This window comes from Hemicordylus capensis, chromosome 2, assembly GCF_027244095.1.
Source record: "Hemicordylus capensis ecotype Gifberg chromosome 2, rHemCap1.1.pri, whole genome shotgun sequence".
NCBI lineage: Eukaryota > Metazoa > Chordata > Lepidosauria > Squamata > Cordylidae > Hemicordylus > Hemicordylus capensis.
Window position 1 is genome coordinate 52231254 of NC_069658.1, and position 27215 is coordinate 52258468.

The following is a 27215-nucleotide window of genomic DNA, read 5'->3' on the forward strand; positions in this document are numbered from 1 at the left end:
AGTCAAGCCTGGAAGTTACCAGTATATGCACCAAGGTTTTAAGGTTATTTACCTCCCAAAATGGGTGTAGCTGATGTATGGGGCGAAGTTGATAAAAAGCACTCCTGGCCACTGCTAGAGAGAATTTTGGATCCAGGAGCACTTCCAAGCTACGTACATGATCTTTCAGGGGGAGTGTAACCCCATCCAGAACAAGCAGATCTAAACCATCTCTAAGGTCCCAACCACATACACAGTCAGTACCTCCTCTTATTTGGATTCAAATTCAATTTGTTATCCCTCATCCAGTCCATTACTGCCTCCAGGCAGGCATTTAGGATATACCATTCCCTGATGAGGTCAATATGGAGAAATAGATTTGGATGTCATCAGCATATTGATAACACCTTGCACCAAGCCTCCTGATGATCTCTGCCAGTGGTTTCAAGTAGATGTTAAAGAGCATAGGAGACAATATGGAACCTTATGGGACTCTATACTTTGCAGTGCAGCAGTCGCCAAGGGACACCATCTGGAATCTACCAAAGAGGTAGGAACGGAACCACTGTAATACAGTGCCACCCAATCCCACCTGGCTCAGGTGACCCAGAAGGATACCATGGTAGATTGTATTGAAAGCCACTGAGAGATCCAAAAGAATCACACACCCTCTCTCAGAAGCCAATTGGAGATCATCCATCAGACCAATCAAGTCAGTCTCAAGTCTCAACCCCATAACCCTCTTGAAAGCTGATTTGAAATGGGTCTGGATATTCTGTATAATCAAATACTGCTTGGAGCTGAGAGGCCACGACCAGCTCAGTCACCTTGCCCAACCATGGCAGATTGGAAATGGTCTGTAATTAGCTAATTCTGAGGGATCCAATGCAGGTTTCTTCAAACTGATTGATTAAGTGCCGTCAAGTCGGTGTCGACTCTTAGCGAGCACATAGATTCTCTCCAGGATGATCTGTCTTCAACTTGGCCTTTAAGGTCTCGCAGTGGTGCATTCACTGCTGGTGTATTCGAGTCCATCCACCTTGTTGCTGGTTGTCCTCTTATCTTTCTTTCAACTTTCCCCAGCCAGCATTATGGACTTCTCAAGGGAGCAAGGGAGTTTTTGCATAATGTGTCAGAAGTATGATAGTTTGAGCCTGGTCATTTATGCCTCGAGTGAAAATTCTGGATTCATTTGTTCTATGAACAATTTGTTTGTTTTCCTGGCTGTTCAGGATGTCCTCAAAAGTCTTCTCCAGCACCAAAGTTCAAAAGCATCAATACTCTTTCTGTCTTGTTTCTACAAAGTCCAGCTTTCGCATCCATAGAGTGTCACGGGAAAAACCATAATCCGAATGATTTTATTATTTGTCATGGCATCTAAATATCCTTTCCAAGGACCTCACTGCAACCCTACCAAGTGCTAGTCTGTGATGTATTTCTTGACTGCTGTATCCTTTACTGTTGATAGTTGATCCTAAAAGGCAGAAGCTATCTACCACTTCAGTGTCTTATCAATTCTGACGCTAGTTGCTGTACCTGTTGTCATTAGTTTTGTCTTCTTTACATTTAGTTGTAGTCCCATTTTTTCACTGTGCTCCTTGACTTTCAGTACTAGAGCTTGCAGATCATCTGCATTCTCAGCTATCAGAATGGTGTCATCCACATAGTGCAGGTTATTGATGTTTCTTCTTCCATCTTTAAAACCTTGCTCATCTTTTTCCAATCTAGCTTCTCTCAGTATATGTTCAAGATATAAGTTGAATAAATAAGGAGAATTTATACAGCCTTGTCTTAATCCTTTGCTGATCTGGAACCAGTCTGTTTCACCATATTCTGTCTGGACTGTGGCTTCCTGTCCTGTGTATAGATTTCTCATGAGAACAATGAGATGTTCTGGGACACCCATTTTCCTAAGGATATTCCACAACTTGACATAGTCAATGCAATAAATGTGTCAATTAAGGTCTAATAAAAGGCATAAGACAAGGAGATATCCTGCCCTCCTTCAGAGAAGTGTTTTTAATATTTACCAGACCCTCTCTGATAAGATTACCGTATGAAATAAGCCAAGTTAGGCAAAACCCCAAGTTTTGAGGGGATATAACAATGTTGGGGTGGGGCCGTTAGGAGGCAGTAGAGCTCTGAGTCCACGAACATTCTATTCCATTGAGTTACATTGGGGCAGTTTGGGGTGGTTTTTTTCTTTCTTCTCCCTCTTAGGTTTTTCTTTCAGATTTTTGTAAAAACGTATCTGCGGGTTACCCAAAGTATGCTGGCACCTTCCTCTCACCTACAGGTGCTCCAATTATGCATCCACAAGGATCATAACATTTCCAGCTCTCAGAAATAGGTATAATATTAACTACTAATAAACCTTGGAGACTTTGTCAACTATTTTCTTTTAAGATATTAAGATGTTTTAGATATTTTAAGAGAAGCTTTAAGTGTATTTTTCAATGTTTAAATACACTTTCGTAAGCAGTAGCTCTCTTTTTCTGTCCACCTATCTCATTAAATGTTTGAATTTTGACACAGATATATGATTTTTTATTCTCCTGTACAGAACACTGTAGATCTTTTTGTTTTCTTTTAACAGTGAAATTAATTCTCGACTTGATGCAATTTCTGAGACTCTCCTGTCAGAATCAAGTGTCCTTGGTCAAATTAAAACTCTTCTATATAAGATGCCAGATATCGAGAGAGGAATCTGCAGTATTTATCACAAAAAGGTAATAATTTGAACCACAGAAAATTAAAACAATATCCTATCATATTTAAAATGGCTTTCACAGGCAGTACTTGCTTTGGTGTATAGTTAAAATTTATACAATGAAAGGCAAGAGATAATTGAAAGCATCTCCACATTTAGCAGTATCAAACTTACTTAACACTCTTGAAAAGATTTGTTCATGTGGCTACAGGAAAATGTGGATTTATTTTAGTATTTATTTGGCTACTCAGCAAGATGCCTCATAACTCTATAGAAAGTGTTAGGGCCACAGTTTCAAGTGATACATTAATATCTGTGATAAATCTGTAAGTGTAAAGCCGTTCATAGTTGATTATATTTCCAGGAAAATATTATTTGGCTTATATATTTTTGACTTCAACGTTGTAATAAAATAATTGTAATTGGATCAGTTCTTCCTCTGTTTATTTACATTGATAATCTTCACTAATCTGAGTGTTTGAGAGAGGTGACAATACTTTGTATTTTGAGGGGCAATACTTTTCAAAATAGTGTTTGTGTGTACTCGGAAACTATGGTTTGGTTTCCTGCTCTATGAGACTACATTCCCTGGCTGTGGTGTTGCTTCTGTAATGGGTAACAACTAAAAAAAAGAGTATTACATTCTTAAATATAGAATAAATACACCAAATATTACATTGAATTAGCTTTGCTTATCAAAGAAGCTGGCTGCAGTATTTATTATAAGCTGTACAGTACTACAGAAACATTTCTATAAAACAAAATGGATAGTAATCATTATTTCCAAAAACACTGACTCAAAACAGTGTAGATCAAAAACTTCATCTTCTACATCACAGTGGCAAGAAACAGTCACAATAGATGCTTTGCTTATAGAAGACACTCATTGGTAAACTTTTTAACCAAACAAATGATTTTGTGTCAACTAAAATTCTCAGATTATTTCCAATAACGTATTTAGGTCATCCCTGACAAACACTGCTGTTGATGGAAATGACACACAAGTGCCTCTTAAATGTGCTAAGTGTCTGAACCATCTAAAAAAAAAATATTTATTGATTAAATAAGTATCCTGCTCTTATATGGAGCTTGCAATGAAGTCTCATTGCAAGTGAACTGCTCCAGGTCTACTTCTGCTTAACTTCAGGAATACATTAGGATACATCAGTCTCCAGGGGCAGCCCATCCTAATAGATCCACCACCCCTGTGGAGGTAAATAGTCACTGGCAGCCTAAACTTAAACAGGAAATGATCTTACCATGACAAGGAAGTTATCAAAAATTTCCAAAGTTCCAGATCACCATCCTGTAGAGTTGCCTGCTAACTAGACAAAGAGGCACCTTTCAAAATAATGATTCTGTTATATTTAGCAGAGGGAGAGCAACTATCACTCTTTTATCCAGAACAGTTTTCCTGCAGTGGCTGTTGCTGATATCTACATTGTTTCTCTTTCTTAGTGTCCTTGGGGACAGGAAACCATCTCCTTATTGTTCTTTTTCTGTGTACTGCTTTGATAACTTTTCATTGAAAAGCAGTACATAATAATAGTCAGTAGTAAGGATACCGTCACCTTAAGTGGCGCAGCAGGGAAATGCTTGACTAACAAGCAGAAAGTTGTCGGTTCGAATCCCTGCTGGTACTATATCAGGCAACAGCGATATAGGAAGATGCTGAGAGGCATCATCTCATATTGCATGGGAGGAGGCAATGGTAAACCCCTCCTGTATTCTACCAAAGAAAACCACAGGGCTCTGTGGGCACCAGGAGTTGAAATCGACTTAATGGCACACTTTACCTTTACCTTTAGTAAGGTTACTGGGTTCAAAGTGTGGCCCATTCCGTGTGTTGGGCTGGTGACATATTGGAACAGTCACATGATTTTCATGGCCACTAAATTGTGAACTGCTCTTGACAAGCCAGTCTTGGTGTGGATGTTGAAATCTCGCAGAATCATTAGCCTGGGAGTTCTCAATGCTGCACCTGAGATCAAATCCATAAGCCAGGCCTGCTCAACTTAGGCTCTCCAGCTATTTTTGGACTGCAACTCCCATAATTCCCAGCCACAGTGGCCAGTAGCCAGGGATTATGGGAGTTGTAGGCCATCATTAGCAGGAGGGACGAAGTTGAGCAACCTGAGCCATAAGCTCAGGCTGGGTAACTGAGAAGCAGCAGGGTGATCGGTACAGGAGCAGAATCCCTGTCCCTATTGCCCAATACAAGGTACAAATATTGTGGTTCTGACTAGGCAGGAATCCTGACAAGGTAACTACCTTGTCAGGATTTCTGCCTAGTCAGAACCACAATATTTGGATCCTTGACCACAGCAACTCTATTTCCCTGGCCTTCCAGCCTATGTTGGTGCTGCTCTGAATACCCAAGCAGCCACAGTTGCATGAAATCAACCCCTCCCAGTCATCCTCCCAGGTTTCAGTAATGCAAGCTAGGTCGGCCTGAGTATCCTGGATAACAGATACTTTATTCTGGACCAACTTTGCATTAAATAGCAATACCAAAAGATCCAAGGGTAGATCAACAAGGCAACTTGGGTAGTTCGAGGAAGGACTGGAAAGGTATCTTGTACCAGCAGTTTGGAAAAAAATAGTTCTGTTTTGTGCATAGAGGGTATGGCATTTTGAGCTATTATTGATTAGTAAATTTTAAATAAAAATATCGTCTGTGTAAAGTACGCTATTGTATAATTTTGTTTGATATAAACACTTTTATTCCCTGCTCAATAAAAACTGGTTTATTTGGTATATTCGTAGTATATTCTGACCTGACATTCCTGTGAGAATTGTAATGCAAACACCATCTGTGCAGAAAACTGAGTACATCCTCCTTGTCCTATAAATGACCCTTCTGATATTGGCATACTTTCAACACAGAGAAGAGAAACTGATTCCTGTAATTTATATAGGCCAGGATCTAAAGGGATTCATGGGGAGCTTCTACATATGCAGAAAGGTTTCTGAGCTTCTCCTTCCAGTGCAGCCATTTACACTCTTGAAAAGCTTCTATCAAAAGCTTGAGTTCCCTCTGGATTGGTTTTTGATGAAATGATAGGTGCTGTGGTCAGAAGAGGAAACCAGGGAAGTCCCAAGACACATTCTCACAGATTTTGATATGTAGCTGGATCTCTTTGGACCCTAGCCATGGAATTTAACAACACTAATATTATTTGTTTGAGTGTATCTTAGAGTAAATGTTCAAAATTTGGTAAATCAAGTTCCTGTGTGAATGTTGACAATCCCAAATGGATTTTATGACTGTTCAGAGGTGTATCAACATCAGGACTCAGCCAAATCAGACACTGACCAGGGGCCCAAAGCCATCCCAAAGATGCAACTCCCTTGGTTAAGAGAGTCATTCTTGTCACTGCTCTCTCCTACCTTCTCCGTCTGCAGGAACTTTCTCCACAAATCTCCTGCAATGATGCATGGTTTGAAGTAGCCCATTTATAGAGAATAGAGTGGCAGGAAGGCTTCCTCCCCCATTGGGGCATACCTTGGGTGGCAAGGGCTATGGTACCAACTTGGAACACTTTGCAGCAGCTTTCTTTTTCTTTTCTTTTCTTTTTTCTTTTCTTTTCTTCTAAACGATCAAATGTGTCTGTCCTATCACTGATGCAGTAATGTTGCACATACATGCATGTACACACATATGTAGTGGCTGCTACCCCACCACTGAGAAAGGCCTTCCTTTAACTTTTGTGGGGGTTTATAAGGATGGGGGGAAAGTAGTTTGAAGCACTTTGTGGCAGTCATGTTGGCAGCCACCATATTTTTAAAACAATGCAATCAGTGTTCCCTCTAACAGGGAATCCCAGATGTTGTTGACTACAACTCCCATAATCCTCAAGCAAAAGCTATTGCAGCTGGGAATTCTGCGAGTTGTAGTCAACAACATCAGGAAATCCCTGTTAGAGGGAACACTGAATGCAATATGTCATCCTGTCACTGAGATAGGACAAAGGCATTGCTCTGTGTGTGTACGTACATGAATTGCCTACCAATATGAATGTCACAGAGCACTCTAGACTAGTACCACTGAGGTGAGGGAGCCCACCAAGGCACTTTGCCAGGGGCTTTTTGGAACTGACCTTGTCAGCATGTGTTGATAGTCATCTAAATGTAACTGTCAGGGTTCTTTATAAGTCCAGCAAATGGGAAAAATATATATTGGGTGGGTTCACACAACTACTGGCTGACCTGGAAGTTGGAGATATCTCAGGACATGAGAGTGCATGCTCTTGATGGACATGATAATGAAACCTACCAAAATGCTGTTATCACACTTAACCAACATGTACATTTGAAGCTGGGTAGAGAAACTGGACTTGGGTGGTTTCAGACAGAGCATGCATTGCTGCATGCCAACATTTCCCCCACTTCCAGATTGGCTGGCAATCATGTGAACCTGCTCACTGTTGTTTTGTGCACTTGACATCTACAAAGTTTTGCACGTTCACTGCCTGAAACATCCCAATTACAGTTGTTCATATCCTAGGATGGTGGTGAATTTTCATCTCCATGCTGTACTTACATTGGTCTAATTCAGCAGTTCCTGACCTGTGGTATTCCAGATGTTGCTTATCAATTTATTGTGACTGGGAATGATGGGAGTTTTAGTTAGCAACATCTGGAGTATCACAACTTGGGAACCCCTGGTCTAAGTAGTAATTTAAAATTGAATTGGAGAGCATTCATTTAGAAAACAATTTGAACCCTGAAACTGGATTGGTTTCTACTTTTCAGTGTTCCACTCAAGAGTTTTATCTGGTCGTCAACACACTCTCACAGTTGGAAGCATCAATCACAGCACTGGTTCCAGCTATACAGACTCAGGTACAAGCATCCTTACTGCAGAACAGCCTCTTGGAAATTCCTGAATTGCTCAGTTCATCAACAGATTTTTTAAGCATACTTAATGAAGAAGCTGCAAAGTAAGTAAACTGAATGCATAATTAATTTACTTGTTGTTATACAAAAATGGTTAAATGTCCTCTCTTATAGAACATTAAGCAGTTCATCAGTGTTTGAAAGCCTGCCAAAGCATATTTCAAACTGAAAAGTATTTTATAGTACTTTATCTAGTTGTTGACTGTAAAGTGCAAGAGGGGGGAAGTATTTATTATCATCTTGCTTTTATAAATTTTTGACTGATACTGACTTTAGAGTTTTCTTTCATTAACAATGCAAAACTAAAAATTAACTATAGAGATTGTATAATCTTCTTGTTGTAGAGTATAGGGGTAACCACAGCTATTAGCAGCCTCCTATAAGCAATCTTGTGAGAACAAATCAGACATTTCTAAACTGAATGGAAGAAAAGCCTACAGGAGTTATCAGCCTGTTTTTATCACTTATATTAAAGGACATATATAATGCTGATCAGAACTATGGAATTGCGGGGTTGGGGGAATTGTGATTTCAGTAGAATTCTAAACATAATTTTGGATTATCTATAATTAGAACTGGAGACAAAACACAGCTGTTCAAGGATCTTGAAGATTTTCCTTTAATAAGGAAGAGGAAGGATGATATTCAGGACGTCCTCTATCAAATCCAGTTACACCTTCAGGATATACAAAAAATGCTGAATTGCCCCTTTGCAGATTATGTAACAGTATCGGGACAAGAGGTAACAAGTATTAATATCATGTGTTTTTCGTCTGGTTGTGTGCTAACATTCCATGCATCTTATCCATTATATTCTGTATTAAACAGAAGTTTTTTATATTCACTATTTTGGCATCTTATTTGTTTCTATTGCCTAAATTGTTCTAATACTGGTAGCATTTCACTTTATTTATTTACTTACATTTGTACACTGCCCCAAACTTTCATCTCTGGGCGGTTAACAATAGTATAAAACAAGTTAAAAAATATACAAAAACTTAAAACAATTTAACAATTTAAAAATCAACCATGAATTAAAACCTTAAAATTTAAAGAACAGAAAAAGCTTGGGTGAAGAGGTTGCTTTTCAAATGCTTTCTAAAAATTGTGAAAGATGGGGAGGATCGTATCTCAGCAGGGAGCGCATTCCATCGTCTCGGGGCAGCAACCGAAAAAGCCCGTCCCCGTGTGGCTACCAGCTGAGCTGGCGGCAACTGGAGATGGACCTCTCTGGACGACCTCAGTGGGCGGTGGGGATCATAATGAAGAAGACGTTCTCTTAGATACCCAGGGTCTAAGCCATTTAGGGCTTTATAAGTTATGGCAAGCACTTTGTATTTTGCCCGGAAACCTATTGGCAGCCAGTGTAACTCTATCAACAAAGGAGTGATGTGGTCTCTCCGAGATGACCCAGAGACCAACCTGGCCGCCGCGTTCTGTACCAACTGAAGCTTCCGGACTACGTACAAAGGCAGTCCCACATAGAGCGCATTGCAGAAGTCAAGTCTGGAGGTTACCAACATATGTACCATGTATTTAGTTTGTAAAAAATCATTGGCTTTAACCTGTGTTGTCATCTGCATGATATGATGCCAGTTCTTTGAACACAACAATCCATTTATTTATTTATTTAGCAAATTTATTGACCACCTGACTTCCATAGACTTGAGGCGGTTTACATAAATTAAAACAACCATGAAAACAAGAGAAAAATGGGGAAAACAGACACATACACATACATTAAAAAATAAAAGCCTGGCACACCCAGTGAAGTTCAAGGTTGTGAGAGGGCTAGTGTGTGCCCCTCCTCCCTTGAATCAGAACTTTGAACCATCAGTTACTTGCTGTGATGTTTTTAATAAATTCTTTGTGGATAAAATCTCTAGTATTCAAGCCAACTTATATTCAGATCCCACAATTACTATAATGTCTGATGAGAAGGTGTCCAGCGACGACTCCTAGGCTGGATCAGTTTCAGCTTGTGAGTCCTGATGATGTGGACAAGCTGATTGGAACAGAGAGGCCTACCACCTCTTCTCTTGACCCTTGTCTGACTTGGCTTGTATTATCAGCCAGGGGGATTGTCATAGAAGGCCTGGTAGAGCTTCTCTGAAGAAGCGCAGGATGTCTTTGTCTTAAGAAGGCAATTATTAGATCTTTTCTGAAGAAGCCTGCTTTGGATTCCTCAGAGTCAAGTAACTATAGGCCTGTCTCCAACCTTACATTGCTGGGTAAGGTAACTGAGTTCTGTGGCTTCCCAGCTTCAGGCAGTCTTGGAGGAAACTGATTATCTAGACTCATTTCAAATGGTAGAGGCTGTAGCAGTGCTTAAACTTCTCAGACCAGCCACTGCTGGCCTGGAAACTGGACTCTATGCCTTCTGGTGTTACCACCGCCCTCCACCACAAAGTGGCTGTAGAGCTGCAGCGCTTTCTTGTGGATTGCTGTTCCTCTCTGGCACTTTCTTCTGGGTCTGGTCTTCAATCCAAAGACTGATGGCCTTTCCCTTTAGTTCCATTGAGGCTCACATGGATGGAACGGCACCTTAAGACCACTCAACGTGTCAGACTCCAAACTGGCATGGATGCTGGCTTCACACTTTTGGATTAAGCATTCTTAAATTTTTTTTGCACCAGCAGACTCCCCAGACCGTCAAGTGTTACTCATAGCCCCCACTCCTATTTATATATTCTTCATAAGACTCCAGCAAAAATTAGAATAAAAAACAAGTACATAAGATAATTATATTCAAGCAAGTTGTTCTAGCCCACCAGGAAGCAAATTAAATATAGTGCTGCAAAGAATTTGCATTAAAAAGCCCTGTGTCCTTTTCCAATGCATTGTTGAGAGAGGCTGGGAACAGTAGAGCTTGTTGCACTCTGCTATCTCTTGTCACAGTGAAGTTATAATTAAAATTCAAGAAAAATAAAGGACATAGTATATTTGATTATAAATGATGTATTTGGAGAACTACCTTTTAATTATATATTTAATTTTCCATGAGCCACCTAGAACAAGACTATTGAGTAGGCAGTAGGGAAGAAGTTGAGGGAGAGATAGTGGTGCTGGAATTGAATTGATAAGAGAAATTGGTAAGGTTGCCATAGAACTTCACACAATATCAAGTGATTAGGAAAAACTGTGCTGTTAGGACACTGGGAATTAAACAAGCAAGGGAGCTTAGCTAGTGGAAAGAGTAGATGATACAGGGTGAGTGTCATGTTAGTTTGAACTAATGATCACATCTTTGGCTGCTGGTTTGTTGTAATTTATAATTTGATTAAAATCTACTTGCCTTAATCTGATCTTCCAGATGGCATTGAAATCCAGATGGCCAACGTTAATTTTTAGGACCTTTTGATCAAAAACTGTAAGGAATAAAGAGAAGGCAAAAATTATGAGAACAGGCTAATTTTTCATAAGTTATTCTTTTTATTTTGTGCAGTGTAGAATTTTCTGCTTTTGTATTTTATTCTGCTTCTATAGCTATAGGCTTGGCTCCAATATGCATGGACAGAGAAAATGACTTAGTAGTTCTTGCATACATGGCAGTGGAAGACTTCTTACAGAGCAACAATGTATTGGGGGTTACATTATAGTTCAAGAAACAAAGACATAATCTTTTTTAAAATAATCATTTAAAATATTATATATGTATGTATGTATAAAACAGTCAAACTATAAATACATATACAGTAGATTAAAAGCCAAATGACAATTTATGCAGATTAGATTTACAACATTCAACATCTCTCAATTTGCAACACTTTTAATCATCTTAGATCCATTTCTTCTGCTTTAGTAGGTCACAGCTTGGCATGCTAGCATTGCATCTTCACTGTTCTATATCTGTCTATTTTTAATATTAAAAAGAAAGTAGATGTTAGATCCCACTACCATTTGAACATAGAGTAAATTAAAGCCTTTTTCACATACTTAACACACATACACATACTTAACACACAGTCTGTGTACTGTAAGCACGTACAATTGTTCACACTTTATGTTCAATGCAAATACAAAAGGTTACTATTACATTAAAAGAAAAACAAGATTATGCAATAAGATCAATTGTCTCTTCATAAAGCATTGTAAAAAAGATTGTAAAAAAGAGAGAGTTTTCATTAACCCGTCAGCTCAGATTTCAAGCAATACAGTAAAGAAAAATAACTCCCCTCACACATTTAACTGAAGTGGTCCTAACTTGTTACTCACTGGCTGTGGCCTTCCCATTGCCCCATCAACTCTCAGCCAGAGCACTCCTGGGACAGAACTAACCAACAGAACAAAGCTTTCCCCTCCCCAGTAGGTGGCTGTGTGTATGTAGTTCCCACCCAGTCTTCTAGATTGATCCTTCTGTTTTGAATTTCCCAGGCTTTTTTCCTTATTTGGAAGGCCCGCCCACCCCCAGCAGCTGCTCTAAGTGGGGTCTAGAACTCCCTTAAATCCTTCCCTTCACTACATTCATATTGTGTTTAACACACAATCTGTGTACACATATTCAGCTCACACTTATATTCAATTAAATGCAAAAGTCCACTTCTTTCTGTACCCTGCAGTTGGGAGTGGGGACTATCTAGGTTCATTTTTTATATAAATATATGTGCTAACTTGGCAAAGAGGCACCTTTTAACATGGTGATTCTCTTTATTTAGCATGGGGAGAGTAACTGGCCCTATTCACCCCCAGCACAGTACCTCCAGTGACTGTTGCTGGTGTCTATCTTGTGTTTCTTTTTAGATTGTGAACCCTTTGGGGACAGGGATCCATCTTATTTATTTATTATTTCTCTGTGTAAGCCGCCCAGAGCCATTTTTGGAAGGGTGGTATAGAAATCAAATTAATAATAATAATAATGATGATGATGATGTGCAGTAATTCACACACAACCAAATATGTGTACACACCTGTATAGCATAATGTTGAAGTAGGCTTTGGACTTCTAAGGCCTGTGTTCAAGTTCTGGCTTTGTCATGAAGTCTCTATGGCATCTGACAATTCCCATTCCCAGCTGAGATCTCCATGTGTAATTGAGTTGTTTATCTGCAGTTGCCACCACCTTCTCTGGTGGCTACACAGGGATGGGCCTTCTTTGTTGCTGCCCCGAGACTGCTGAATGCACTCCCTGCTGAAATAACAGCCTCCCCATCTCTGACAACTTTTAAGAAGTCATTAAATACTTATTTTTTCACCCAAGCTTTTAGATTAGACTGTGGTTTTAAATAGTTTTAAGCTTTTCATTTTGGTCTTTAATTTGTTTTGTGATGTTGTAAACTGCCCAGAGATGGAAGTTTGGGGCAGTCTCCAAATTTGATGAATAAATAAAATAACTGGGAATAAAAGAGATCCATCTCATTGGTTTGTTGTAAGGGTAAACACAATATAAGTTACATTCATATTCTAGCCCCCCTTTAATATTCCTCAACAATATATTAAAGGGTTGTTGTGAGAATTAAATAAAGAGGGACCAAGTATGTTTCCCTGAGTTCCTAAATGAACATGCTTTGTGCCCCTCTTGGAATCTGAAGTGTCATCCCTGAGTGTAATCAAGTCTTATCTGAAGTTGAATTAGATTTTACATTTACAGGATTGGCTGAGAGGAGGTAAAATTACAGCTGTACATGGCATAGAATATGTATAGTTCATTGCAGTGAAGTCTCCTTTTCCAAAAGAACTAGGAAATTGGAGTTGGGTTGCATGTTCTATATAAATGTGTGCTGTGTGTCATACAGACTTTATAATTTAAGTATACTCTGAAATTTGGATCTGAGTATTTACATATGATTTCAGAGAGATGATCATAAGAACAGCCCTACTGGATCAGGCCCAAGGCCCATCTAGTCCAGCATCCTGTTTCGCACAGTGGCCCACCAGATGCCGCTGAAAGCCACAGGCAGGAGTTGAGGGCATGCCCTCTCTCCTGCTGCAACTCCCCTGCAATTGAGCTGTCAGCAGGACAGCTCAATTAAGCTACCAGAAAATCTGGTTGGTTGGTTGGTTAAAGATGCATGTTTGCGCAGGGGCAGTGTGAGAAGGTGTTGATTCACCAAGTGTTACATCCTTAAAAAAAAAATCCTGTATGCTCACGGCAAACACCACAGACAGCATACCTATCCTACTTCTATATCACTTGCTCCTTGTTTACCCTTGAAAAGGGCTTTATCGACTGAAGATAATCTCTTTATATAGAACTGTATTTAATATCTGGGATTAGAGTGATAGTAATAGAAAAATGATTTGAAGCTAATGCAGCTATATTGGTTACATATGAGTACCCTGGTGAAGTTTGGAAAATAGATGTGGGATTTGTAATAGAGTCAGAGCCGAAGTATTTGGGAATATCAATATAGCAAAGTAATATGGTAATTCATCATTATTTATGTAATCTGCACTCTTAGTAATCATACAAATAACTTTTTGTCATTCTGGTTGAAAAGAAATGTTTATTTGACAAACAAGTATGTTGTTTAATGTTTGTATCATACGTTAATTCCATTAACAAATATTCCAATATGGCAAACAGCATGGAGACTAACCTCCATATTGGCAAGAAACCCAAAAGATATTTCATAAAACCACACTTCTCTTCTAGTATAACTGGGTGATATGGGGGGGGGGGATACTGTAGATTTTCAGCTTGTGGAAGCCTTAATTATTCTTTAGTTTGGCAGTTGTTAGTATACCAGGCACTCAAGACAGGCGAGAGGCTCATTTTCTGAGGGTCAAACTAGATGTAACAGTGGGAAATCCATGATCAGATCTCCAAATGTTTAATGGCAGCTGTAGGGGGTGGGTGGGGGCTAAATCCTGTTAAGATTGTGGTGCTGGAGGAGGAGGGTTTTAACCCTTTCTTTCTCCTATGCCATTTTCCTGATGAATATTTCCCCATGCAGTGATTTGCCCTAGGTGAAAGGGTGTGTGCAAACACCCTCATGTCACATTCCTCATAGAATTTGGGTACCCTCTTGGTGCTGTTAAGTTTTTTTTTAAAAAACAGAGGGAAAAATCAGTTATGTGATCCTGTGATCACATCTAGTTTTCCCCTCCAGTTTTCAAGGTGGAGGTAAATGGTCTTAATGTAAAGGAGTGTATAGATTCTTGGGTATCTTATGAGAAGCTGTCCTTGCTTCCTTGCATATCTAGGTCAGTCCCAAAAGCTCTGCTTTCTGCTGGACATACTAGGAATTTCAAGAGCCCCTAAGATATGGCTTAGGTAACATGAGAAATATTGTTCTTTTAGTCTAATAGACCTGCATGGTCAGGTTAGCTCTTTCCAAGAAGTATTATATCAACATATTTAAAGGCAGGAGATCTGACAACAGATCCTTTACCCCCGAACCATCAATCAAGCGATGAGCCCAGATGTTAATATTCCAACTCCTGTTTATATACATCTCCAGCATTGCCATGCACTGGAGAGCTGGCTACTGACACACACCTAAGAAAACAGCAACAAGCCTTGGGATTTTTCTCCTACCCCCTGCCCTCAATTATTTATAAGGATACAAATCATAATTATCTCACAGGTGATCACAGTTAGCACCAGTGGAATCAGAAAGTATTACCTAACCCAGATTTCTCCACTTACTATGTTTATTGCTATTTATTCTGTTTTAAAATAAAAATTTATAGCAATGTTTAAGGTTTTCCAATAATTCTGCATTTTTTGTCACAGAAAATTTCCAGATGAAGGGAATTTTTTTATACTAGGTTTCATAGGTTTGCACAATGAAGTGTGTGTAGAGTCACAGTTGTCTGTCTACAACTAACAGCTCTTGTGGTACCTCATTCTACTGTTTTCTGCCTGCACCAGGCATGGAGCATTGAGGAACCAGTGTCTCACCCATTGTTGCCTTCCCAATGCTTACTGTGTTTATGCTCAGACTTTTTAAATTTTAAAATTTGTTGTTCACTTCCAGTTTAGCACACTTACAGTTTATCAAACTTCTGCAGCTCCCCATGCCACACAAACACACATTTCTGCCAAGACTCCCATGGAGATTGGAATAGAAGAAACCATGTTTGATTTGGGTGTTGGTGGCTCCTGGTTTTCTGCACATCGTTGCTTATCACATAATAAAACACTTCCTGAAAACTTGCTGAATTGTTCCTTCTGCCCAATTATTCCTTTAATGACTTGGCTGCAATCTTGTGCATATTTTCCTGGAAGTAACTTCTGCTGAACATAGTGAACTTGCCTCCAAATAAATATGCATATATTGTGATATTGAGACCACAATTTGCTTGCTTTCTTTTTTTTAAATTAAGTTAAATTATTATGCTTAACTAACATTTAAGATAAATTATTTGACTATTGGGAGAATAATATGTGATTTTTGTTTTTAAAAATGTAAATGTAGGTAAAACATAATAGGGAAACAAAGGGAGTGGTTCTTGGGGTGTTGCAGCCTGAGGAGTAGGGCATGAAGGTTGCTGCTGCTACATTTGGTTGACTTCACTTCTTTCCCTGATGCTTTCCCCATAGGATGTAATGGTAAATCATGAAAATGCTTATAACTTGTTTTTCTTGTCAGAATGAGATGAAAGTTGCATGCAAGAAGAATCTTGAGGCCATTATACCATCTGAATTTCTGTGCCACACACTTTATAAAGTTATGAGGCTTGACTTTCTGCCATTTAAATCCCCATGATGGGAGCAGTCAGGATAGAAACAATATTTCTAATGCCCCTTTGATGTGGTTTAGAGTGGCTCCTGATTCTCAGCAACCGTGAATCATGTGGTGGTGGGAAGAGACAGAGAAGGCTTGGGAGAGGAAGGAGTGATGGCTTTCCCCCCTAATGGCTAATCTAAAAAAGAACCAACATTGCAGGAATTATGCTAAAATATCAGTAAAAAATTTAAAAGGGGGCCAAAAGATTATAATATCAATCACACTGGCAACTGGCCAACTTGGGGTGGGAGGAAGACCACACAAGCTGAGAACTGGAATTAAAAGTGCAGCCAGGAATAGCGGTGAGCTCAAGTGCAGAAGTGTATGCAGGGATGTACACTTGGGAGCCAACCCTCCCATATCTCACCATCTATACAGACAACCGTTCAGCTCAATGTTACACTATGGTCCAGCTAGACCTTTCTACCTAGCACAAGGTTTTTCCCTTCCGCAATAAACTTGGAATAAATGTGGCATGAAAAGATATGTGTGTGGCCCAGATAGTTATGCAGATCATACAATCAAGTTACCGGATGCGAAGAACGTTGTCTGAATCCGCCACAGAATCACCCACAATAATCAGTGTTCATGTTGAAATAAGCCAGTGTCTGTAAAGACACTCTGACTGAGTAGACAAGAGGCAAAGGGATATTGGGAATAGGTTTGCTCAGAAGTATTGCTGCCATGGGTCAATAAAGCCCCATCCCAACCAGTGGATGATCTGCTCAGTTTGTCATTGGCATATGAGATTGTCAGCATAATATGCTTACATGTTTTCAACTTTTTTTAGTGTAGCTGAAAGTGGTATATACAAAGAAATGACATATCGATTTCAAAAATGCAAATTCTGTGCCAGCTACCAAATTCAAAATTTGTATAGCAATCCTGTGGGTTTGCATGGAAATATGCCCTGAAGGATGTACCTAGTTAATGCTTCATTCCACCCTTTCTTCACTTTGTCTATGGGAATCTTGAGAAACCAAGCAGCCTTGCTATATGTATAAACCTTGGTCTGACTAGATGAAGTCCTTGCATCATAAGTTGTAATCGACTTATGATACCCACAACTCTGATTAAATGGTAGAAATTTTCAGCAAGATTCGCATTTAATCCTGTGGTTGCTTGTACAGTCTTCATTGTTCCAGTTTATTCAGTGTATGTATTGACATTTTTATGGGTGTTGTCTTGAAAAATATGGCATGCTGTAAAAATAAGAATATTGTAGTAAACACTACACAATTTATTAAGGCATAAACCTTTGTAGCTAGATGTATCTGATGAAGTAGAGTCTAGGCCATAAAAGCTTGTCCCACGCTAAATTTGTTAGGTCTTTCAGGTGCTACAGAGCTCCTGCTTTCAACAAACAAGCATGCCTACTCTTCTGGAATTTTACCTCTGTAATTTTAGTTTCAGATTGAAGTCAAGAACTCGCTCACATCTTCCATACCATCTGATTGGATTAAAGTTAGCAGGTGTGTAAAGATAATATCTTCTATGCAATAACCATTTATTTTATTACTTTGACTAATGAAGCAAACAACATTGAGGAAAACACTATGATGAATAGCGGGAGAAATTCTGTAAAATGCTTGAAGTTTCAGGTAAAACAACACTGGAGGATACATGTCACCAGTACTAATTTCTGCATGGACTACATGTAATCATATTGTGAGTCAAGATCTTCAGTGTTTATCGGACCACGGGATGCACAGTGTTATGGAGCATACAGCTGTGCCCTGGGGCTGCTGCGGACCTGACACTGATAAGAACAGGTGCTAGCACAAGCAACACTTAGACAGTTCCCCCCTTCCACGACAATTGGGGAAATGCTGCTTGCCCTACTGCCTATTCTTACCCACTTGGGGCTGCCTTCGAGGGCTGCAGCAGCCCAATGATGCAGCTTTATGGATCTATATAACATTGCATATCATGGTAGATATCATCACTAGAAAAAAGAAGTCACTGATCACCTGCTGTGTATAACAACCAGGTCTGGTTCGAGATCCGTCGATGCCCATAAGAATGGGTTCTGCGCCTGCGCAGGATCCCCACGGTATCCATGCCTGAGCTCGTCGAAGCGCCCAAGCCACGCCCCCCACGCTGCTGCGTGCTATATAAGGCGCGGCTGAGGCGCGTAGTCCCTCAGTTCTTTTCCGACCGCCTTGTGTCCTAGACCTGCGGTCTGTGCCTCTTCGTCTTTACTAGTTCCTCGGTTGTTCATCTATCCTCTTGACTCGGACTGAAAATATCGGAATTCTCTGGCTCTACTTACGGAACGGCTTTCGGCGATCCTCTGGCTCTTGTTTTGGACTGGCTTCAGTGACTTCTGGCAAACGGACGCGGTACGGCTTTGACCTTGATATGGCTGACGGAAAAAAATCTTTCAAATGGTGTGAAGGCTGCAGGGCTAAGTTACCTTCCAAAGACCTTCATGATCTCTGCCTTTTGTGCCTTGGTGAGGAGCATAACGTCTCCTCCTGTAATATCTGTCTGTCTTTCTCGAAACAGACTTGAAAGAATCGAGCTCTTCGCCTCCGTGCGGCGATTTACGATGATGTTTTGAGCCCTTCTACACCAGGCACTCCTCGACCGTCGACATCTAAGGCGCCAAAACCTTCTTTGACGTCGAGCAGGGGAAAAACCTCTGACATGGTTCCCGCCAAAACTTTGTCTATGTCGAAAAGCGCCTCGACTTCAGATAGACGCTCGACACTCGAAAAGACCTCATCAAAGAGCTCAGGCTCTTCTACCTCGAAGCCCTCACATCACTCCAAAGACCGTGATAAGGCTTTGAAACATCGACATGATGACCTCTCGACTCCGACTGACTCTAAGCGTCGAAAGACTCGCGAGAGCCCGCGGGGCCACACACCATCTCCCTCTACGGCGCAATCATCGGAATCGATATCGAAGCCATCGATGTCGACTGACTCCGCAGTACAGACGGTGATTCTGGAGGAGCCACCTGTTTCCTCGACACCGATAATTATCGACGTGGATGCCCCTTCGTCGCATTCTCCCGTTACCAACATGTCGACGTTGAGAGTGCTCGATGCCGAACCATCTCAACTGACTACATCGGACCCTATTTCCTCCTTCGACGCCAGACGAGTTTTGCCTGACGACGAGCAGGCTTCGAACCTTCAGCGTTCTCCACGAGCTTCGATACCGACAGCAAGGACCCTCTCACCGGCTCCAACACCTCTAGCTTCGTCTGCCTCTCCATCGACACCACAAGCCTCGGCCTTTGTGCCATCCACTTTGCACACTCCAGTCCTGTCAACATCGACGCAAGTAAACCCTCGATATCGACCCCCAATGCCGACTTTCCAGATAGTGGATGTCGATGCCAAAGAGTCTCTCCCAGCAGCAACCCGATCTCTTCTGTCTCTCCTGGACTCGACGTCGAGCGGCCGCTCGACATTTACCAGCTTCCCTTCAGTGGGCGTTGAAGCTCAGGGAGAAACGCCTACCTTGTCTCATCCTCCAGCTCCACCATCCTCCAACAACTTGCCACACACTCCTTGGCATTCCTGTGGCTACAGACACCCTTCATTAGGAGTCTCTTTTCCAGCTGGTCCCTACAGAGATGGCGCTAACCTGCCCTGGAGACCAGTGACACCTGCTCATCCCTTTTCCACCTTTACGACAATTGCGACCCAAACGTGTGGGTCCGTGAGGAACCATCGCGCCACACAGACTTCATCACTCCACCTTAAGTCTACATCTACACAGACAGATCTTCTAAAACTACAAAACAATTCAGCCACGCAAACGGATCCTCACCGTGCTGAGGACGCTCAGCTGTAACCTGCCTCTCCTTTGGAACATTACAGCTCCTCTGACTTTGAGTCCGACCCTGAAGACTCCAGTTCCATTGTGGAACCACCTACAGATGTGGCACCGGTGACCTATGTTTCACCAAATGATGAAATGAAAGCATACCACAAACAGATTCGGGCCATGGCTGATGCTCTTGGTCTAGATATCCAGTCGCAGTTGACGACTATCGACGACCCAGTATATAAATTTATGTTGAAGACTCAAATGACTGCCCCAGTTGCCCTTCCAATGTTACCAGTAATTACAAGGGCTGCAAAATGCGCTTGGGAAGTCCTCCACACTTCCACCCCGACTTCAAAGAAATTGGAAAATCTCTATAGGATTCAAGATAAGGACAATGACTATCTGCTCAAGCACCTGGCGCCTAACTCTCTAGTAATAGATTGTGCCGCGGAGTCTAAGTCTGGCGAGAGGTATACAGTCCCTCCTGACAAGGAAGGCAGGAAACTGGACCTATTGGGAAGGAAGATCTATTCGACCTCTTGCCTTTCTATTAAGGTAGTGAACTATGCAGCCTGCACTACAATGTACACTCCTGGTCTCTGGGAACAGTTGGAAAAAGATTTGGACTGCCTACCCTTAGAAGACTTTAAGGCTAAGTTCCACCAAGTCCTAGAGAACTCAGGGGACCTAACGCGCAGACAGCTCAGCATTGCCAAACATCTAGCTGAGAGCGAATCCCGGGCAATGGCGGCAGCAATAACCCTGAGAAGACATGCTTGGCTGAGGTCTACGGGACTCCAAATGGACATGAGAGAGAGAATAGAAGGATTGCCATTTGATGGTACTGGCCTTTTCAGTGAAACAACTGACTCCACTATGGAGCAGTTAAAGAAATCAAAATTCACTGCAAAGACTTTTAGCTCGCATCCCTCGACCTCTTCCTCAGCATCAACGTACAGGAACAACTATGGAAAATTCAGACCTTCATACAGATCACAAGACAGGCGTGACTTTAGGAAACCCTACTCGTCTTACCAGCGTCGCCCGTTCTATAATAAGAAAAAGGCTCCTCAATCACAGCGAGCGAAGCCACAGGAAGCCCAAAAGCGTCTTTGAAACTGTGGACTGCCCATTGACACCTGCCTCCCTACTGTCTCCATACATCCCCTCTTCCCTGCCAGCGGGGGCTTCTCCACCAGCACTGACGGATCTCTCCATCTTTCCGTCCCAGCCAACAATCAAACTGGCAAGCCATGCCCCCGCATGGCACAATATAACATCGGACCGGTGGGTCCTGAAGATTATAACGTATGGTTACGCGATCGAATTCAGGACTCTTCCACGCTTCACGGGGATAAGACGCACTCCCTCAATGCTGCTTCTGCAGGAGGTGAAGGAACTTCTGGAGAAGGGGGCTATTGCCCCGGTGTCATGGGCAGACAGGCTAATGGGGTTCTATTCACACTATTTTCAGATCCCCAAGAGGGATGGGGGGATCCGTCCCATCATGGACCTCCGTTGCCTGAACAAGTTCATCCATGTCAAAAAGTTCCATATGATGGCCTTGCAACAGATCCTCCCACTACTCCAGGGGGAAAAGTGGCTTGCGACGCTGGATCTCAGGGACGCCTATTTTCATATCAATATACGTCCGGACCACCGCGAATATCTACGTTTCACTGTCGGCGACAAAGTGTTTCAATACAATGTATTGCCCTTCGGACTGTCCACCGCTCCGCGAGTTTTTACAAAATGTATGGCAGCGGTGATTGCCCATCTAAGAACCAGGGGAGTATCGGTCTACCCCTACTGGACGACTGGCTCCTGACCGCAAAGGTCAAAGACGAGTTAGTTTTGCACATCCAATATGTAGTCAACCTACTTCACGACTTGGGCATCGAGATAAACTGGAAGAAATCGCACCTGGAACCATCATCTATAATCTCCTACATAGGGGCAATCCTAGACACAACACAACAAAGAGCTTTTCTCCCGGAGGAGAGATTCAACTGCATTCTGAACCTCATCTCCAAGTTTCAAGATCATCCCCTACAACCAGCCCGTATGATTCAACGTCTGTTGGGCCTAATGTCAGCTTGCAATACGGTAATCTATTATGCAAGACTCAAAATGAGAAAGCTCCAACTCTGGTTTCTTTCAGTATTTTGTCCCATCAGAGACAGTCAATCAAAGCGCCTTCTACTTCACCCGGAAGTACTTCGGTCGCTCTCCTGGTGGACCAATCGGAAGAACCTACTCAAGGGAGTACCCTTTCAATCCCCCTCCCTTTCAGTTTGGATGGCGACGGATGCCTCGCTCCAGGGCTGGGGGCCCATTGCGACAACCACAAAATTCAAGGGAAGTGGTCCCCTCAACGTGCCAAATTGCACATCAACTTCCTAGAGCTTCTAGCTGTTTTTCAAGCACTACAGTCATACCTACCTGTCCTTCAAGGGAAAATTGTTCAGATCCACCTCGACAACACAACCGCCCAGGCATATATAAACCGCCAGGGAGGGACGGTCTTCAGATGTGGCACTGGTGTATTCTACACCGCATTTACTCCAAAGCTGTTCACATCAAAGGCCTGGACAACACCCTAGCAGACGACCTGAGCAGAGTCTTCTTGCAGGACCGTCAGCACGAATGGGAACTCCGGACGGATGTGATAACTCCCTTCTTCGACCGGTGGTTGAGGCCTTCAGTGGACCTCTTTGCTTGCTCAGAGAACACGAAATGCGATCGCTTCTGTTCGAGGGCGGGCCACGACATTCTGTCTCTTGGAGATGCCTTTCAGTTGGATTGGTCCCTAGAGACGCCTTACGTGTTTCCCCCCCTGCCATTAATACACAGAGTGGTAACTTGACTTCTCTGCAATCCGACCAACTGCATCCTAGTGACTCCGTGGTGGCCAAGGCAACCTTGGTTTCCACAGGTACGCAGACTGGCAAAGAACTGCTACAGACACCTACCTTACTATCCGGATCTCCTCACTCAAGACGGAGGTCTTGTTCTGCACCCAGACGTCCAAACCCTCCGTCTAACTGTGTGGAGGATAGTCTGCTGACTCATATCCTACTTAATCAGCGCAAAGAATCTACGCGACGCAACTACAAGCACAAGTGGGACCGTTTTAGGTCATATGCACTCTCCAAGGGATTCCTTCCTAAACGAGCTTCAGTCCGTGAGGTTCTACGATACTTTACATCTTTGAAAGCAAAAGGTCTGGCTAACGTGTCTTTGAGAGTCCATCTATCTGCGTTGTCCGCATACCATCCGGGTAGTGACGGCTCTACACTATTTTCGCACCCATTGAGCAAGGCCTTCCTGAAAGGCCTGTCAAGGGTGTACCCTACAATTAGAACACCAGTAGATCCATGGAGCTTATCGCTAGTTCTATCATCACTGACTCAGGCTCCTTTTGAGCCCATGGCTACGACCTCCCTTAAACACCTTTCCTGGAAGACGAGCTTCCTGATTGCTATCACAACAGCAAGACGTGTGAGCGAACTGGCAGCTCTCAGGGTGGATCCCCCTTATACTTTATTTCAACCAGACAAAGTCCGTATGCGCTTAGACCCTACATTCCTACCAAAAGTTGTATCCGACTTCCACTTGAACCAGGATATCATCTTGCCTACATTCTTCGGGAACCCTACTTCTGCTCTGGAGCGCTCGTTGCATGCTCTGGACGTACGCTGTGCGCTCCTATACTACGTGGACCGCACAAAACCCTTTAGGCTATCTACTCAGCTATTCATATCGTATGAAGGGCCAAGGAAAGGATCCCCAATTTCAAGACAAAGATTGTCCAGATGGTTGGTGGAGCTTATTCTCCTGACATATCATCTACAAGGCAAATCACCTCCGGAAGCCATTAAAGCCCACTCCACCAGGGCTGAGGCTTCTTCCGCTGCACACCTCTCTGGGGTCTCGTTCAGGGATATCTGTAAGGCCGCAACTTGGTCTTCAGAGTCCCCCTTTATTAAGCACTACGCCATAGATGTATGCTCTGCGGCAGAGGCTACCTTTGGGAGAAGTGTTTTAAAACAGGTGTTATTTTGACTACTGCTCCCCCCTCCTACTGGAGCTTGCTAAACACCCATTCTTATGGGCATCGACGGATCTCGAACCAGATAAACAGGTTGCTCACCTGTAACTGATGATCTGGTAGAGATCCGTCGATATCCATAAGACCCTCCCAACCTTCCCCTCTGCAGTAGTGCTACTTCTATGTGCGTACAGGTGTGTGGCTTCTATCCTCTTCAGGATATTCTCCCTTTTTCATAGATGAACTTACCTAATTTAAATTAAAAAAATAAAAATAAAAATTTAGATGATCGTCCTCCATGGCGGTCGTCCAAGAACTGAGGGACTACGCGCCTCAGCCGCGCCTTATATAGCACGCAGCAGCGTGGGGGCGTGGCTTGGGCGCTTCGACAAGCTCAGGCATGGATACCGCGGGGATCCTGCGCAGGCGCAGAACCCATTCTTATGGATATCGACGGATCTCTACCAGATCATCAGTTACAGGTGAGCAACCTGTTTTTTTCAGTGCTGCAGAAAAAGAGGCATTGAGCTGGGTGCCTTCTGTTTTGTGTGGAGGAACTCTCCATTAACCTCACAGGGTTCCTCTAAAGCAGGGATTCTCAAACTTGGGTCCTCAGGTGTTATTGGACTTCAACTCCCATAATCCCCAGCCTCAGTGGCCTTTGGTTGGGGATTATGGGAGTTGAAGTCCAATAACACCTGAGGACCCAAGTTTGAGAATCACTGCTCTAAAGCCTTTTGAGGAAGGTTTCCGAAGTCGTCTATGACTCTTCACGGTGGCAAAAGCAGGTAAGTGAGCATAATATGCTTACATGGTATAGAAAGTAATGCTTTTTATTGCATGAGTGAATTTTTAAGCAGCGTAACCATTGTTTCAAACTAAAGTGGTTTTTTATCCTAGAAAATATTGTGTGCTTTACTTAAAATGAAGCTGAATGGAATTAAGAATTTAATAAACTAGTAAAATAATGTTCTAATATAAAAGCTTTTTTTAAGTGTTCAAAGATTAGGACTGCTTCAGATGTTAATTTTTTTTTAATTTGGAGATAACCTCATTGTATTAAAAGTATATTCTGTATCATTTGAGGTGCAGTTCATATGGTGTGTGTGTTGCAAGTAAACTGGTGAGCATATATACAAGCAGCAGCAGCCTCATTGAGAATAATTTTGTTGCCCTTCAAATGATATTAAACTCTTTTTCTGTCTGGAGACTACTTCTGTGTAGAAAAATATAATGTGTGGACCAGTCCTAAGAGCCAGTGCAATTTGATGCATGATTGATTGCTTAGTAACCTTAATTTCCTATTTGATTTTCGTTTCTAGCACAAAAGCGGTCAGCCGTTTCCACACTCCTTTTATTGTAGAAAATTACAGGCACCTGAATCAGCTACGTGAGCAACTAGTCCTTGACTGCAATTCTGAATGGTTACGCTTTTTAGAGTGAGTTTACATATTCAGTTTTTGCTATTGAATAAAACAAATGAAATATAAGGGTTGTTGTTAAAGCTCCAGATGCTACATAATTGTGAGGAAGTTGCTTTGCATAAAGGGTTGGTTGCATTTCAAAATGTGGTATGTTTAAAATACATAGAAATAATATTTTAGAACCTATTTCTGCTTGTACTGAATTCTGCAATTCTAAAATAAGCAATGGATAGTTTTAAATGAATGTCCAGCATAAGAACCAATTCTATTGTGACAGAATCCATAATATCTGTACATCTCCCATCAATCACAGTGTTAAGACAATCATCATAACACCTGTCAGAAAAAGCACCAACCAGAGTACTACAATATCTTCACTCTTGAATTTTTGGCAACATTAAACCTCCCCACATCTGCCAAGGGCTCCAGAGATGGAAACAACAGCTATTATCTCTCTAACCTTCCCATGGTGTTGTAGTTAGCATTTTGCAGGTTTGTAGTCCAGCCGGGATGCTGCCAGGTCACGCCTGCCGTGGCTGGCTTCCCCACCACATGCTGTTGCTGCTGCCGCTGCCTGCTGCAGGGCACTTTGCAGGACACTTCACCTGGCCCCCTGCCCTGCCCCGAGGATTCAGATAACCTCCACACATGTGCAACCCGGCACATGCACAGAGGCCATCTGAGCCCAGGGGCCATGCCATTCCACGCCGGCTTCCCTGTCGGGGACCGGATGACAGGTAAGCCAGCCACATCAAAAAATTAAGAGTGCAGGGCAGTGGCGGTGGCAGGGGGTGCGACTCAGCAGTGGGAGAAGTGCCAGGCCAGTGAACATCGGCTTGCCAAGATTGGGGGCAAGACCGGTTGAGGCGCACTGCAGCAGCATCAGGAAAGCTGCAGCCTCCCTGGTTGGCCAGTGAGCCACTGAAACCATGCCTCCCAAGAACTTCACCAAAGACCCAGTTTTTATATCTGCGAGTTGGCACAGACTCAGTGCACACCACTGCAGTCCCAGTGTGTGTGTGTATGTGAGTGAGTTGGGGAAGAGGGAGGGCGGGGAGCTTCAGTAGGTTCTCAGCGGGTCAATTAGAATTACCATATCTCTGCTTTATTTGCCAAGCAACTTGACTTTGTCAAAAGTTCCTCCCTCCTTCCACTTCTGCCCAGCTTCTCCCAGTGCACGGGACGCTGCCTCAGGAGATGGGACGACTCTTGCCAGTAGCAATCCCCAAGGATAATGATACAGTCCTGCCAGAGCAGCTACTGCATTTAAATTGCATTGCATTCTTCCAGAGTCCTCATCTCAATTAAAAAAAAAAAGTAGCCCCACCCTCTGCTTGTGTTTTAATGCACTTTGGAAATCCAAAGCATTCCCTGCTGGATGTTTTTAAGCCTAGCCCTTCTGAAACTTTAAAAGGCTGCAATCCTGTTAGACTTGAAGTGGGAGTAAGCAAGCTGCACCTGAACTCAGTGAAATGGATTTATGAATAAACTGGCATAGGATTGAACTGTAAGGCTAGCAAGCATGTCCCAGTACAATCATCAGAAGCTATAAGAAAGGTGTCTGGGTGCTCTTAGTTACACTAGTTGTTTAGGTCCTGTGAATGGTGCCAAAAATTAGAGCGTGGGTGAAACTTTCAGGGTTTTTTTTAACTTTTTGGTTCATGTGTTACATGTTTCTAACCTGGAAGCAAGGT

At 42.3% G+C, this 27215-nt stretch overlaps 1 protein-coding gene and 1 long non-coding RNA gene across 7 annotated transcripts in view; one reads left to right on the forward strand and one right to left on the reverse strand.

Moving 5' to 3' along the window:
* The window catches only part of MSH3 (mutS homolog 3), a 205307-nt gene that overhangs the window by 109846 nt on the left and 68246 nt on the right, over window positions 1–27215 (forward strand). For all 6 annotated transcript variants that reach the window (XR_008315277.1, XM_053291220.1, XM_053291222.1 and 3 more), the window contains 5 exons: window positions 2576–2708; window positions 7445–7632; window positions 8162–8330; window positions 17668–17732; window positions 25420–25536. Coding sequence is in view for 5 of the 6 variants with exons in the window: in XM_053291220.1 (XP_053147195.1) it covers window positions 2576–2708; window positions 7445–7632; window positions 8162–8330; window positions 17668–17732; window positions 25420–25536 (672 nt within the window). In the remaining variant the exon portion in view is untranslated. The remainder of the gene's footprint in view (window positions 1–2575; window positions 2709–7444; window positions 7633–8161; window positions 8331–17667; window positions 17733–25419; window positions 25537–27215) is intronic.
* LOC128342975 (uncharacterized) overlaps window positions 10019–27215 on the reverse strand; it is a 115597-nt gene continuing 98400 nt past the window's right edge. Inside the window, exon 5 of the long non-coding RNA XR_008315280.1 lies at window positions 10019–10956. This is a non-coding gene — a long non-coding RNA (uncharacterized LOC128342975). The remainder of the gene's footprint in view (window positions 10957–27215) is intronic.